The following is a 16,453-nucleotide window of genomic DNA, read 5'->3' on the forward strand; positions in this document are numbered from 1 at the left end:
GTTGATTTTCTCATAAACTTGAAATAATAAACTCATGATCTTGCGATCAGAGCATTGAAAGAAAACAGAAAATATGGCTGCTCTTGGCTTCCGTAGATTCACACTTGAATAAACTTACATGACTTCAAATTGTTGTTTTTTATTCAAGATCACAGAAAGATTTATTGAAACTCTTTCAGAATCACACTGGTTTATCTGTTTACACTGTTTGACGCTGGAGGTCAAAGTTCACCCAGCGTTTTATTCAGCAGTATAACTCTGAAGAGGAGGAGGAAGAAGAATAGCAAAACAGTGGTGGCGTTGTCGTGTTGATGCATGTATGACAGGGATTATGAGGTTTGTGTGAAGCACATGTGCAGAAGCAAAGCATCTGAGCCGAGCTGCTCACACCCACACACAGAATAAAGCACCAAACCTTGATATCCACCTACACAACAACTGCACATTCAATCTGCTCTCTTCACCTCTCTGCTTCTCTATCATCTGCATCCCTCAACACACACTTCCTCCTGCTCCAGCCCTCCTGTAATTCATGCATGGCTGCTTGGGGCCGGTGAGACTCATTATCTGTGGGAGGTTCATTAACACACAGGCTGACCTCTTGCAGATGTTGCACCAATCGCCATTCAGCGATAGCTGTCGTCAACGCTACCGTAACCCCGTCCTCAAACACAACACCCTTTGATTTACCTCCTTCTGTCCGTGTCACCGCTCAACCCACAGTGTCCTCTTTATCTGCCTCTTCATCGCTCTCCAGCTCGCTTTCAGCTGATGGAGCTTATTGTGGACAAATAGGCTTAGGAGCATCACTATGGCAACGGCGGATCGTAAAAAGCTACATAAGCACTTCATGGGGGGAGGGAGGGGGAGGGAGGGGGTCCAATGGCTACCGTTGGAGATGGTGCCCCCAACCTCCTGCTACAAGTAAAGGCAGGCCAGAGAGGCTCCTGGGAGGAGGAGGAGGGAGAGAGGGAAAGAGAGAGAGCGTGAGGGAGAGAGAGAGAGAGAGAGAGGTGGAGATAATACTGTGGCACTGTGAGAAGGACGGAGCAGAGAGAGAATCCATTTCTCCTCTCTCTGCTTTTTACACACTCAGTCTCGTCTCCTCAGCATCCATTAAGCTGTTTTGTTTTCCACGGCAAGTTTTTTAATTCTGCTTTTCACTGTTTTTGTTCCTTGTGGAGTCCAAGAAAAAACTTTCAAAGAAGAAGAAGAGGTAAGACAAGGCTTCTTTTTAAGCTGTTTACAGGCAAACATGGCGGTACAATCTGTCAAAAGTAGCCAGCAGTCCGAGCATGGAACTACTCGTGGTCAAACTGAACAGCAGGGATGTTTTCAGGAAGAGAACGGAAACGTCTTCTTCTTCCTCGCAATGAATTTTTTCCTGGAAAATAAGTCACATTTTGGATGTAGTAAAGCTTTTGAACATGAAAGAGAAAAACATCCTCATGTTTCTTATTTATACTTTTGTATGAATTAAATAATACTAGCCTATTTCATCAGCGGCTATTTGGTTGTAGGTATGTAAGTTATTTGTGTTTTCTTTGGTTTATTTGTATCACAAATATCATTTTAATTGCAAGGATTGTTTTGTTATGTATGTGTGATGGCTGGGTGGGGGTGGGTTTCACTGTCTATGTTATTGTTAATGTAATTATGTATATAAAAACCTCCATACAATTGTATGAGGAAGACATTTACAGTCTTACAGTTACCTAATAGAGCTGCAACCATTACTCAATAAGCAAAATCGCCCCAAGTCTGAATGTTACCTGCTCTGAATTGTAAGAAGTTGCTACTTTTTTTGGCCCTACTTGATAGTTGATTGAATATTTTGAGGATCTAGAGTCATATTTAGAGAATAACAAGACACTTGAAAGCATCTTTGGCTCCAGAGAGTATGTGGGCACATGTAAGGCAATGAACAGTGCAAAGGGGCAGAGATAATATTGTTGAATCAGGTTACAAGTGGTTGTAGTATTTTCAGTATATACACAGAATGTGAATTGAGACTTTGATTAAGTTAACTGTTCTGAAAAGAGTAAACCAATTAATCAATAGTCTCCATATTTACACTTTCTGTTAAAGAAATGTTTGAATAGACAACATATGAAAGCTAAAGGACATACAGAGGCATTTAATCTATTTATGTGTTTAATATCTATTTGTACGAGCTTGTAAATCCACTCAAAATCATTTAAAGCCTATTAAGCTCATTTGCAACGTCTGTCCCTTAAAGGGGAGTGAAAATGTATGATACAATCACCATAGAGCAGGAAGCAACAGGTCATTCGTGACTTTAAGGAGCCGTATACAAGAATTGTTTCCAAGACTGGATGTGTTTGCTTTTATTTTGAAGGGTCAGCCAGGTCAGAGTTAAACTGTTGGGTCCAGAGGTGAGAGCAGGGCTGCGACTAATCTCACTCAGTCGCGGTGTTGTGTAAGCCTGCTGCTGCACATGTTGATAATCTGACCAACTGTGCCGTCGTATAAAGAATCAAACCAGCTGAACCTGACCTGAGGACAGGAGGACGGCCACAGAGCTCAGAGGGACTCAGACACAGTCACAGCATAATGACATAACCTATGATATATGTACTACTCCTGAGAAACACAGTGTTAGCTTTATACATCTTTAAATTAAAGCACATCATGCCGACTGTAACAACTAAAGATTATCATCAGTCAGTTATCTGACCTGTTAAGATTTCCCAAAAGTCTCAGGTCCTCAAATTGCTTGTTTAATCTGACCAGTCCAAACCAAATGTATTGATCTGTGTTCTTTTACAACCTGGTGATTTTATGACCTGCCTGTTTTATTTTGCCGCCTTTGTGAGTTGTTGTTTAATAGTGCTCTATAAATAATGTTATTATACCAAGGTTCTTTAAATAAAGATACTATTAATTTTACTATTGTATTCAATTTAGGGTTAATTTGAGAGGGACAAACCCAACTCTGCAGAAGCAGGGAGACTTCTCCCAACCCAAAGAAAGTCAGACTGATATGATTAATCTGTTATCAATAGCTGCATTGATAAATGGCTTCAGCCCTGATGCGCTTAGTCATCACGAAACAGTAAGAAAAGCAGGAAAAGTTCACATTTAAGAATCTGGAACAACCAAACATTTTTACATTCAGAGTTAAAAAATGTTCTTTAAAATGTTGCTGATTACTTTTCAATCAATCAATTCATCAAAGATGAATAATTTGAGCTCTTATCATTGTACTCGTGCCTTCATGTTGGTGAATCTACAACCTTTTATTTTGAAATTAACCACTCATAAAGCCTCATCAGCGGCGTTCTCTGTGGTATTTTTGTCCTTTCATCGCCAAAACAAAGAATCACTATTCAGTTGAATTGAATTATAAACAGCACCTGTGGGAGCGGATGTGACACCTGTGGAACAAAGAGCCAGAGGGGGGAGGAGATGCAGACACGCTCGCTGTCGGGAATACATCCGGATGTTCCGCAATCAGCGCAACAGACTTTAGAGGATGTGGAGGGATAAATGATACCAGATTATCTAAACTAGTACGACTTTAAATAGAATCAGAATCAGAGTCGGCCAGGTATGTTACAAGGAACGTGTTTTACTTTGCTCTTAATGTGTGGACACAGAACGGACATCTGCCGACAACAAGGCGACGAACTGCTATTCATGAGACAACAGTGCGGTGAAGGGGAGTGCAAAGGATGCTTAAATATGTATAATCTATCTTATGTAACAGGTTGCTATATAAAGTATGAAAACTCAAACATAAGTTCAACCGCTGCCACCTTCAACCTTCAGAAACACTCACAAACCAAGGCAGACCACAGAGGAAATGTTCAGCATCTGTAACTCTATTGTTTGCTGTATTTCATCACTCTCACATTTGGAGCTCTGCAGAATACAGAGATTTCAATCACTGTATAACCTTTTCAGAATGTCTCATTGTGAACTTATCACTTTCAGTAAAAGGAGCAAATCTACTCTGTTGGCCTTTAACACTCAGAAACACATCTTTGCCTTGAAGAACTCCACACATACATCATTAATCTGAGCCAACACCTGAAATCATAAGGTCACGTCTCATCATTTCAGTGTGAGTACCTCTGATTGTGTTTCCCTCATCAGGGGGCTGTGAAGAAGGACAGTGCCATGGCCTCCTGGTTCAACTGGAACGAGCCGTATTACCGCAGTCCCCGCAGAGACCCGGCTGACGTGGTCACCGACACCCTGATGGTGGAGTTCAGCTGGCAGCTGAAGGAGGCAGAGAGGCTGCAGAGGGAGAGGGAGAACGAGTACAGGCGCCTGAAGACCGGGGTGGACTACAGCTGGCTGGCAAACCCGCCTCGCTCCACCTACAGCATCAGCACCGGGGAGAAGCTGGGCCTGGAGGACCTGTGCGCCAAGGTGCCGCCGCCCTGCTGCGGGCTCGTCATACTCAAGTAAGGAGATGCTGATCATGTAACAGGGGGCGGACACATGCTGTCTGATGGGAAGGGGGAAAATGTTAGACTGCATGTGGAGGAGCATGCAGGAGGTACAGCTCCAAACTCTGGTTGAGATTACTCAGATTCACTAACACACCTCAGAAATAAAATCACACTTGGGACTATATACAGCTCTGGAAAAATTAAGAGACCACTCCAAATGTTCCTTCAATCAGCATAACACCCAACAGCACTGTGAAAGTGTGGTGGAGAGCATGCCGAGATGCTGATGGTGTTTAAACACGAACATTAACTTATTTTTTTTCATTATTCGAGCTCTGAAAAACATCTTTTTTGCATCTTTTGGTCATCTTGAGCAGTCGTAATTTTCTGCAAATAAAAGACCTTAATGAGAACATATTATTTGGAAATAGGGAGAAATGTTGAAAACAGTAAAACACAAACCTCTAAATAGAAGAACCAGAGAATTTTTTTTTTGCAGCAGTCTCTTAATTTTTTACAGTGCTGTATAATAACCATATAACCCTTAAGACGGCCCCTAGAGCAGTGGTTCTCAACTGGTGTAGCCACACGACGCGCCACCACCTCCTTAATGACGAATCGCGTCACTTCATTTCATGAAAAATTGTGCATTTTCTTTCTACAGAATAAATGCAACCACTGTCGGGCTCATCAGGTTTCAAGAATGTAACTGTAACTGTGATTACCCAGTCAGTGGATACGTGTGTGAATAAAGTACACTACTACTGCAGTCACGTCATAGGAAACCCATGCCCTTCAAAATAAAAGCGCAGCATCGACTTTTTGCCACAACTTTTTTTTTTTTAAAGCAGACATCCGCGACCCACTGAAAACAGCTCCTTGACCCACTTTTGGGTCCCAACCCACCAGTTGAGAACCACTGACATGGAGGACATCTCATTTATCATAGGGATTAGGGCAGCCTGTACAGCAAGTTATCTCCATTTGAAGGCCACTACATTTAAAGGGCACCTCAAAAGGCCCTTTAAGTCATTTTCTCCACTGATAGCCACCCCAGAGGATCCTGCATCATGAGTTCTCCTCTGAAAGGGCAGCCATGAGAGGTCTTTGTAGTGTTTTACCATTGGAATGGCACTTGATGTTTTCTCCATTTGTTGCCACCCTACAGAAGGCATCAAATCTTCTCCACTACAGGGTCATTTAAGAGAGCAGTTTGTTGTTCTCTGCATCAGGTTTTATCTACCATATCAGCATCAAAGAGGGCAGTTTTTTGCAGTCTATTTGTTCAGTGAATGAGGGGCTTTACTTTCACATTGCTGCACTGATGCACATTAAGGACGATCTGTATTCTTCTTTCAGCACAGCAGGACATACAAAGAGTTTTAAATTCCCTCTTGAATACCTTTAAATGTTTAAAAAGGCTGTTCAAAGGTGAACGCTGGTTAAATCTCTGTTGAGTTTGTAACTATGGCCAAAATAAAATCCTGAGTGCTACCAAAACTTAATTCCTTTACAGATCTGAAGTCCCGCCTCCTTTAGTTTCTGTTGCTTGGTTGGAAAAACTAAACAGCGTGGACTACAGTGAGTGATGGAAGGATACATTCATGATGTTGATGAACAAGGCCATAGGATGTGAACTGAGGCTAAGTTGTGGTTTTCTTCACCACATTAACAAGCTAAGCACATAGTTTATCTAAGTATAACAAGAAATGAGTTTTGAAGCACAGTGTGAAAAGGTAGAGAGCTTTGGACGGGTTAATTGCTCTTAGGCTCAAGCCCAAGGTGCCCTTCGAATTCCACGATTTGTCAAGGTGTCGCTGGCAAACAGAAAAGCTCTAAGCGTCGTCTTTGGCAGAGAGAGGAGGATGTTTCGTCAGGGAAACTGAACCAACATGCCCGTCCACGAACACATGATTACAAAACGTTCGTGTCTCCGTCCTTTAATCTGCAGCAGAGACGTCCTGAGCTCGTTTGAGCATCTGTTCACACACAGCTGCCGAGGTCTCAGGTGTCTTGTTAGGGTTTGGCAGATTTTTGGGAGCAGTTTGCCTGGTGTTAATGTGCTAAATGCTTAGTGGAGGTCACACAACCACAACAGGGACCAACTGGAGCATGTTTGTGTGATTTTAATTGGCTGCACAGAGGAGGAGTCTGCGATTTGGCTGTGAAGTGTAATTAAATAGGGCTCCCTCTGAAACACAGGTACATCTGGGTGTTCCTCAAATGCTGCCGGTCCTTCAGATTCTTTGATCCTTTCACAAAGAGAAAAATGAAACCAACAATTGGGGAATTATAAGTAATAAAATATGAGCAAGTAGATTAAAAGAATTGTAAATAAAGGACAGGATGAAATGATTTGTGCTGTTATCCAGCACAGAATATATTTACGTGTTTATCTGTCTATAATCCGATACAGTATATCTAATGCATTGCTAAACAACCTGCTGACATTACAGTTGACCGGTACACATTTTACTATGACTGTACACTAGGGTTGGGAATTGCAGGGTAAGTCACGATAGCGATAATATCACGATACAGCGATGATATACTGCAGATCACGATACATCGCGATATCTGATTAACTTCTCCTTTTGCCAATTAATTTCTGATCACATTATCCTCATTCATGTCATAAGAGCTGACGCTAGGAGTCATGAAGTAGTGAGGCAGGGAGTCAAATCACAGGGGAATCTGTTCAGGGCGCCAAATATTTGTCAATTAAAATATCGATATTTGGCACCAGCCTAACAATAATTGTGTTGCACGAGTCAGGAGGACGATATATTGCCACATCGATTTTGTTCCACCCCTATACACATCTACTACAGTATAATAGTCTTTTTTTTTATTCCTACAATGCAGCTGCTGCACTATTTTATCTTTTTATGCCTTAAATTCAAATTTGATTTAACTTATGTGACCTTTTTTATTCAGGTTCCAGCATAACATTAAATATACTTTCAGTTCCAAATACAGAACCACTTTTATTTTGTAGCTTTGAACTATGTGACTTTTTTGTTGTCTTAATATATTAGAATAAACATTTTTGTAAGAAAGCTGGGATCTATGAATTTCATTGGCAACGACTGCTTCACTGTTATGTTTTTTACAAATAACACGGGGACTTTAAAGCTTCAAAAAGCTACGATTTTTAAGCTAAGATAGAGGTGATAAATGTCAGATGAATATAGGTATAATATACAACATTTCTGCATTAAACTGTCTAATAGTACTAGACTACTATACTAGACCTATTTCATATAGGCTAGTTGTTAATAAATCTAACTCTTAATTTCTGTATGTGAATATAGAGTAGTGTTAGTTGATAAAATAGTGAGTCGTTCTTCATAAACACGTTGAATGGGCGCCCGTTCAGCTCAGCAGTTAAATTGTGTGACCCGTGTACAGAGGCTCAGTCCTCACTGCGATGGCCGTCTGCCACGTGTCATCCACACCCTCTCCTCCCTGTTTCCGATGCTATCCACTGTCCTCTCTGTCAATACAGGCATTAAAAGGACAAACTTTTTTTAAAAATCACAATGAATTACAAATATGAGTAAATTGATTCAAACAGACTCAAACTCATAAATGTCCGTAGTGTCTCCTGAACAAATGTAATATTCTTATAACAGAGTAGATGCTGTTAAAAGCTCCAAACAACAACAACAACAACAACAACAGAGCTTTAAGACTGTTTCCAAAGAGAAGAATTAGCTTCCATGCTCTATCATTAGCTCAGATGTTAATCAGTTTAAAAATAACAGCAGGTTTTATTTTGTATTTTGAATGTTGACAGTTCAGGGGCTTCATTTTCTGAACTGTACCTTTAATAAATCTTTTTTCCCACTTTCCTTTAAACCACCAGTATTTTTCCACATTATAGCCTACTGCTCACGATGATGGGGGCGATAAGCCTACATTTAAAAGGTTAAGGTAGATACACTACACACCCCGTCTATTCAGAGCTAATATGTGTTTGTGTCCAGACAGAAAGTGGGCCAATCATCAGTTAACTGGAAGCTCTTACTGGGAAACAGGCTCCTTAATAGATGTCTATTTAAAGGCTTGTTAAGGCCTCTGCTCCTCTTGTTAGGAGCAGGAAGAGTAGGAGGAGTAATTGGCGTGTTGGCAGGAGTGTGCTGGTCACACAGCGGGGGGAATGATGGTTTTGATCCAGGCGGCCTTTCACAACATTTGTCATTATATGGCTCAAAAGAGGAAAAACCAGACACAAAAAAATCTAGTTTCTATTTTTAGTTGACTAGCATGAGAGGTGCAATGCCTTTAATCTTACTAGTTGTATCCTTAACAGTGTTGTTGTCATCATGTTACTTACATTTTATTGAGACATTTTTACTGTTTGTTTTATTCCTACTCTCTTATATTTCCTTATTTTCTGTTACTAAGTCACTCATAGCTCAGAGAGAATTGTCACCTGTTTCTGAAGCTGCACTCGGAGCACATTCTCTAGCATTATTTTAATTTTCCTTTTTTCCATTAAACAACTTTCCTGGTTTTGTTCATTTCTCAGAAAGCTTCACAAATCCACTGTGTGCTGCCTGCCTAACAACAAACAACACACAGACACAGTAAGGGCTTTTAGAAGCTTTTAGAAGCTGGCTGGGCAGATATTTATCTCTGGAGTTGCTGGAAACTAAATTAGAGCTAAAAGAAGAGTGAATATTGAATTCCTTATAAATTATAATGTTCTCTTTGTTTGTTTGATGTTCTAACAACCAACTAAAAACACAGTTTTGGCACATCAAATGAAAAAACTTAGGTCAGTAATTCGTTAACTGCACATTTTTGCTACATCAATGTGGCTTTAAAAAACACAATAGTTATAATAGGTTTAAGAAGTAACTTAACACAACACTGAAAATATGGAAGCCCTTAGCGGACATGCATTTTATTTACTCCATTTTCCATTTTCAGCGCGGACACCTTTCCATTTTTTATTTATCAAGTTATCTCGAGATAACTACGTGGCACCACCATAACGTCAGATGATCATAACTTGTATCCCCAGAGTTGTAAAAGCACAAAACAAACATAGAAACAGGCTAAACTGAACTCATTAGTCACGAGAAAACCAGCCTTGTTATCTCGAGATAAAGAGAAAAATAAGTCGAGATAAAGAGAAAACGACCAGAAATAACTTGTTATCACAGGAAAATTGAGTAATTAAAATGTATGGATGAATGTCCGCTAAGGGCTTCCGTATGAAAAGCAACATTTCACACCCTCTGTTTCACCTTTGACCCCTTTGTAATAAATGGTTAGACCACATTCAACATTGACGTCACAGACACTCTTAAGTGTACTTTTTAAACACTAAATGTTAGCAAAAACACTCATCTAGTGGTCTGTTGTGTTAAGAAACTACACTAATGTTATGTCTTGAGGAGTCCTGCTGTGTGTGAAAACGTTCAGTAAAGACAAGTTTGATAAATTGCCTCAGATGATGTCGCATGAGTCTGTATGACTTGGGGCTGAACCTGTTGAATGAGACAAGTTAAAGTTGAAATACACAAAAAATGTTGGTTTTAAGTAGAAAGAAATTAGCTTACCTGACCGTTGTAGCATACTCCTCATATCTGCTTTAAGCTAGCAAAACACCAAAGTCTACTGAACTATAAGAGACAAGTTTTATTGTTATGGGCATTATAGGCGCGAGGGTTTCACTCGAAAGGAGAAGGATGTAAAGAATAAAAAATGTTATTTAAGGCTCAACTTTCCACCGTAAGTCCATCCAATTCTAACACTGCTCTTCGAATAAGATAGTTTACAACATAAGCTGACATTCTGAGCAGCTAATCAGCATTTTCGTTTTTTGTTCTGCACAGGTTCAGGGAGGTCCTGCAGGCCAACGAGCCTGAGGTGCAGGAGGTGTCCGGCCTGTTTCGCTCCGTCCTCACGGAGGCTCTGGAAAACCTGAAGGAGGAGCAAGAGGCGCAGAGGCTCGCCCGGCAGTGGAATAACAAACGTGCCATGAGCATGTCCCTCATGAACTTCAGGTCCCGCATAAAGATCAACCCGTTCGGAAGCACAGTGGGCCTGACCACCGCTGTGTCCGACGGAACGGGGCTGAGCGACCTTAAAACCGTGTCGGAGGATGTGGAGAGAGGGGTGGACAGTCAGGAGAGGGCGCAGCGGGTGTGGAGCATGCCGGACTTCAGATACAAAGGAGCCAGCAGCAGTAAGGTTGTCTGATGTGGACTGATTGTGGGACAGTGATTGCGGGACGTTTCAGTGGGACAGATGCTGATCTCCAGGACCCTCTGCTGCTGCTACTTTGCACCAGGCGAGGCAGGGTGAATCCCATAATCCTTCCTCCTTTTCAGTATGAGACCAATCAGCATTTATTCCACTCACTGTTTCAACTTTGCACCAGAAAGGGCAACATCGGGTGTTTTTCAGATCTACTGTAACTTGACAGCACCTTTAATTAAGTGTTCAAACTCTGTGTGAGATTATAACCTCTTGCAGTTATGTGTCTTATATTCTTTAGACACTGGCATCTAATCAATGAGGGCTATTTACTGTAGCCCGCTAGGCATATTTATGTTATTAAAGGCCATTTGTTTCCAAAATGTTACAGGCAAAAAATGTTATGTCAAACACAAACTGGCTGCACAGGTGAATGATCTGTAATGACTGAATGTTTTGCATGAGATTTATGTATAAATGTAACACATTTAGTCCTGAGACCATATACTGCAGAGTGAGTCATGCTGCCTATCTACAGACTGCACTTTGTTTTCACCCAGTAAGCACGGGAACTCATCATCCAAGGTCAAGAAACTGAAGGCTTTCCTTTTTTTTCCTCCATTCAAGAAGGCGTTGGAAAAGAAAAGACTTGAGCAATCGATAAATGTTGCCAGATCTTTTTGAGTGAAACATTTCAAAGTAAAATCTTTCCAGCAGTTTATTGCCGTTTCTTTTCTGTTTGTCACAAAGCAAAATTCAAACAGTACACAACAGGTTTACACCATCATCCATGAATCTTTCCACTGGATTGATACTGGGGGGCTAACATTGATTGTATTTTATACTTAAAATGAATAAAAAAATATGAATGTTGCAACAATATTCTAACAGAATTTAAGGGAAATGAATGTTTTGAACAGGACATACAGTTATCATCCACGGGGAGATTTTCATATTATTTTAAACAAATATACACATAAAAAACTATGAAATCAGTACACAATGATAACACTGTGGTTCCCATAGCAACATAAACTGTGAAAAGATGACGTTCAGTTATCTACAAAAATAAATGTATTAGCAGTCCTAAATGAAGCGAGGTTATCAAATAAGAGTGACAAAGCCACAAGTAAAAAAATGTCCAGGTCTTTGGGGGAACTGCTCATGAGAAAGAAGTCACATAAATCCTTTACTTGCTCCAGAGGGAAGCCACAAAAGGCCAGATTAATTGCCCTAAGTGATTTTACTTACAGTAAGTCGGTGTCAGCTGGGGTTTTAAGCTACAAGACTGAAAATCAAATAAAACGGGGGTGTGAAGTTTGAAAGAAGTGAGCTCAAGTGTGCTTACCAGACCTCTGCAGCCTGCTTCTCATCTCTGCTTGAAGCTCAAGGCTACATTAGCCGCTAACTAGCACAACAAAGGCAAAATCTCAGACTGCATTGACACCCATTGATCTGTATCTGGAAACAAAATTCAGACAAGGAAAAATGTGCATGAAAGAAAGTTTTAAATGTGTTGTGACTGCAGTTGGATCGTATCTGCCTGACCACATCTGGGGGTAGTCTGGCTCACATATCCATCCATCCCTTATCTGTATCGCTTGTCCTGTTAAAGGGCCAGTTCGCCGATTTTCAACCTCAGTCCTATCATGCTATCATTGGGAGCTAATGCCATTATGGTAGGAAAAAAATGCAATTTGGCTCTGCGCCTTTGGAGGACGCCATCTGCTTCTCCAATGGGCGCCGACAGATAGATCTGGCAGAGGCCAGGGAGCTTGTTAAACTACACTTCCTCAATCTAGGACGCCCGCCTCTGATGTCATGTCTCGTCAGGTTTGAAATGTAGACTGCAGAACTGAAGATTTTTTAGATGATCCACTCGTATATTCTCGTCATATTTCAGATTCTGTACCGCTCTGAGACATTCCCGGCAGTGAAACGGTCGTATTTCACTCCAGCGCCTGTCGCTGGGACATTCCTTTCAGAGGGAGGGGCACAATGCACGCTGGGTGTTGTAGGAACGTAGAATGGACGAAACCACCAGCTGTTAGTACAACTTTCTCCACAGCTATGGCGCCAATTTCGAATATTATTGCTTCTATCGATCACAGAGGACACCAGCTTTGACTGACGGTGGCTTTTTGCAGGGGAGAATTGCTCCTTTAAGGGTTGCAGGGGGGCTAATGCCGATCACAGCAGTCATTGGGAGAGAGGCAGGGTACACCCTGGACAGATCTGGCTCATGTACGTCAGGTGTAAATCTATACAACATGTTGGTATTCAAACAGTTTTCCTCCTCCGGAGATCATATTTCAATCAGGGATAACAGGGACCCGTTACAATCACAGGTGTAAACACAAAAGAAGGATGCGATTGTTTGTAATCTGGATAATGAGTCCAGATACAGATCACATTTTAATACCAGGTGTAAAAATGGTGTCACTTCCAGCTGCTTGCAGTCAAATCTGATCCCAGTTCGTTAGCATTTCACAAATTCAGTTCTCTGACTTTTGCGGTGTAATTACAGATTTTACTTTCATCTGATCTAGTTCGCCTTGGATATATGTTTGGTTGACACTTTGCAACATTAACACTTCTCATACGAAAAAAGATTTCAGACTCTCTGAAGAATCGGCCACCTGAGCAGGTGAACATGTAAGAAGGCATCTCACGTCATAGCGTGAGATACAGCTCCTCCACTCTGTCTGGCTCGGTGCTGCCCTGTTGTCTCAACATAATTCATATTCTTCATCTGTTTCTCAGAAAACCCTTCATTTTTGCTCTCCTGGAAATCTGAGTTGTTGGTTCCTGAGTTCAGCTGACGTGTCAGAGCACCATTACACAGGGGCATCACAGGGTAGAGTTCAAGAATTCAAGAAGTTCTGCTCGATTTTTATCTCGCTGCAACACAAAAGGGCACAAGTAAGTCAGGGCAAATAATCACAACCTGTAAACGCTCACGTGGTTGCTTACACGATCGCGAAAAAGTGAGATTACCTGTTTGTCTTTCTTTGATTTCTTTACTTTCATCTTTATCTTCTTCCCTGAAATCATACTGTACTTGCCTTTTTTACGGTCCTTCAAGTACTGAAAGAAAAAAATAGAAGAAACTGACTCACAAAGTTACATAATTAATTTGTGCACAGAGTAACCTCCGAACAATATGGATAAATGCAGAAAGATAATAACAGGAAAAATGCATGTTTGGTAATAAAGGTTAGTCAATGAATTTAATGTGTAATGGCACTAGTGGGCTGTTGTTACCTTGGAGATTTGTACGGGTCCCGAGTTTTCCTCTCCTCCTTTTGCTTTCTTGTCTTTTTTACGTTTATGTCGCTTCTCTTTCTTTCCTTTCTGCTCCATGGTACCAAAATAAGCTTGAATGAGTTTTCAGTTAAGGACTTAAAAAAGTACTTCAGTTGATTTTAAATGCATGACATAAAGATTACTTTTTTGGGTTGTTTCTCCTTTTTCCTTTTCTTAGACTGCTTCCTGGATTTACTTCGAGAGTCTTAAAACAACAAAAACAACAACACAGTGAATGAATGTTTATCATCAGTAACATTAGCAGTATCTATAAACCAAACATGTGGGTTTAAAAAAAATCCCTTTGCAGAAAATATATTATAAAAAGAGTCTGACATTTACACTTTTCAATACTGAAGAAAAAAGTCACACTAACATAAAAAAAAAGGTTCTCAAATGTATAAAGGACTATGAAATACACTTACCACTACTGCTGGAGCTACTCCGGCTGCGGCTAGATGAGTGTGATGAACCTGATGAAGAAGAGGACGATGAGGAGGATGAAGATGACGAAGATGACGAGGACGATGAACTGGAGGATGACGACGAGGACGATCTACTACGGCTGCGTTTCCGCTTCTTTTTCTCTCGTCCTGAATAAACAGAAGACAGAGAAGATAAACCTTTGGTCATAGCACAGGTGACGTATGGCTCTTATAAAGATCAAGAAATAAACGCTAGCTGTTTAAAACTGTAACTGTCTAATCTGTGAACTAATCTACACTTTATTATGTATTTACATTTAGTTGCTTTAGATATAAGGGCAAATGTATTGTAGTATGTCTATCTTGCATGGCAAAAGATATCATTCTGCTTCCCTCAACAAAGAAGACAGTTTGTGGTAGGGCTGGGTGATATGGCCAAAATCCTATATCACGATACAGCCTTTTTTTGGATAATCCTGTGTGAATTAAATACTTGACAATAAAAAGCACTGAGTTTCCGTTTTCACTTGGGCTGAGCCTGAGTCCTTTTCTGCATGTTAATGTCCATGTTAATAAACAGCACCTCGCTCTATGGTTCGCTCCAGATTCACTCCCGATACAGACGATATAGAAAAACACATACGATAGACATTATCATATTGTTTTAACGATATATATTGTCATATTGCCCAGCCCTAGTTTGTGGTTATACATATGTACAAAAGCTGTTTCCAGCTAGGTTTATTGATACTGTGATGTTAGTATTTAACATTATGCATATCATATGCATACAAGATTTTAACTTTTAAAAAACATTTGTGACTGCTTACAAGTATGGTAATGTTGTAGTTACTTAGTTCATTCTCCACCATGGAAGCACAACAATTATCTATAAAAGCTGGAACCAGAGAATGATTGACATTTAACACAAGTGTTATTAGAAAAATGACAAAATACTCAATCTGTATTTTCTAATATTTGAAGACCATTACTGATGGCGTAACTAACAACAATAACCGGTGGATCTGGCTATACAGTGTTTGATGTGATGGTGGGTTTCATGTGCATGCTTTATGAGCAGTCTTGCCTCTGCTCCTTGATCTCCTTCCTTCATCTGTTCTGGAGCTGGAACTGGAAACTCTGGACAGCCGTGACTCCGCTTTCGTTGACTAAAACCAAAAACAAATATCTTTACCAAATGCATTTGAGTGTGACAGTGCTCTGGATATGACAGCAGATATCTGATTTGAGCTCCATGCAGAAGGCGTTAGCTGATTATGGTAGAAACATTAAAGTTCACGTAAAGTTTTAAGATAGTTACCCAGTGTCTACGATCCTGGCTTTGCAAAGAAACTTCTGGTGAGGAAACTATTTACTCTTACGGTAATTTCCCCCTCTTTGATACTTAATGTTACCGGGGCTACGTATACTTAGCCGAAGCTAATATGAGCTTTAAGCTATAAAATAATCTAATGCACGTAAAAGAAATGGTTCTGTACTCACCATGACGACAGCAGAAGACAATTTATATATCAGATGGATACACTGACCCTACAGCCGCTTGAAAATTGGTAAAACATACATTTAGTCGCAGCTATCTGTCGTATATTTGCATTAGCTTGATCTCTCAGGAGACATTTTGTATCCCATGGTGCACCGCGGCGAGCTACGTTGTTTCAAAACAATGGAGCGAAAATGGCTGAAAGCTACCACAGCGCTCTCCACTGGTGAAATAAAAAAACATGTGTTTGATTCTTGTTGTGGTGCACAATCACGAAAACAGGCATCCACTTAGCCCAATGAATAGAGCCTCTGCCAGAACATCAAATCCCCCCTTCCAGTGCAGCCATTTAACATTACAATTATCCAACACTATAAGAATTACAAAACTCTGAAAAACAACTACTACTAGTAGTATCTGATTACATTTGTAAAAGCATGGTCATTAGGCTTTGTAAAAGTAATTACAATTTTAAAAGTAAATAGACAATTAGTCTACCAGAATAGGGAAATTGGGCAGTGAAATGCAAGACTGGGGGAATTACACCAGTTTCCCAGTTTGGGATCAATAAAGTAAAGTACATCTAT

At 40.4% G+C, this 16,453-nt stretch overlaps 2 protein-coding genes across 2 annotated transcripts; one reads left to right on the forward strand and one right to left on the reverse strand.

The window, feature by feature from the left end:
- Positions 1–1,121: 1,121 nt before the first annotated feature.
- Positions 1,122–11,451, forward strand: rd3 (retinal degeneration 3, GUCY2D regulator). Its single transcript, XM_069656306.1, has 3 exons — positions 1,122–1,216; positions 4,120–4,433; positions 10,271–11,451. Exons 2-3 carry the CDS (start codon positions 4,144–4,146, stop codon positions 10,635–10,637), a joined length of 657 nt encoding a protein of 218 aa, XP_069512407.1. The 5' UTR covers positions 1,122–1,216; positions 4,120–4,143; the 3' UTR covers positions 10,638–11,451.
- LOC138584148 (protein FAM133) lies at positions 11,324–15,995 on the reverse strand. Its single transcript, XM_069656317.1, has 7 exons — positions 15,869–15,995; positions 15,453–15,534; positions 14,366–14,533; positions 14,084–14,145; positions 13,899–13,988; positions 13,632–13,721; positions 11,324–13,535 (listed from the first exon to the last, which is right to left on the reverse strand). The coding sequence occupies exons 1-7, from the start codon at positions 15,869–15,871 to the stop codon at positions 13,485–13,487; spliced, it is 546 nt and encodes a 181-aa protein (XP_069512418.1). The 5' UTR covers positions 15,872–15,995; the 3' UTR covers positions 11,324–13,484.
- Positions 15,996–16,453: the final 458 nt, after the last annotated feature.

The sequence above is a fragment of the Semicossyphus pulcher genome, unplaced genomic scaffold, assembly GCF_022749685.1.
Source record: "Semicossyphus pulcher isolate SPU_LCO1_2020_fin unplaced genomic scaffold, fSemPul1.0.p SCAF_11, whole genome shotgun sequence".
Lineage (NCBI taxonomy): Eukaryota > Metazoa > Chordata > Actinopteri > Labriformes > Labridae > Semicossyphus > Semicossyphus pulcher.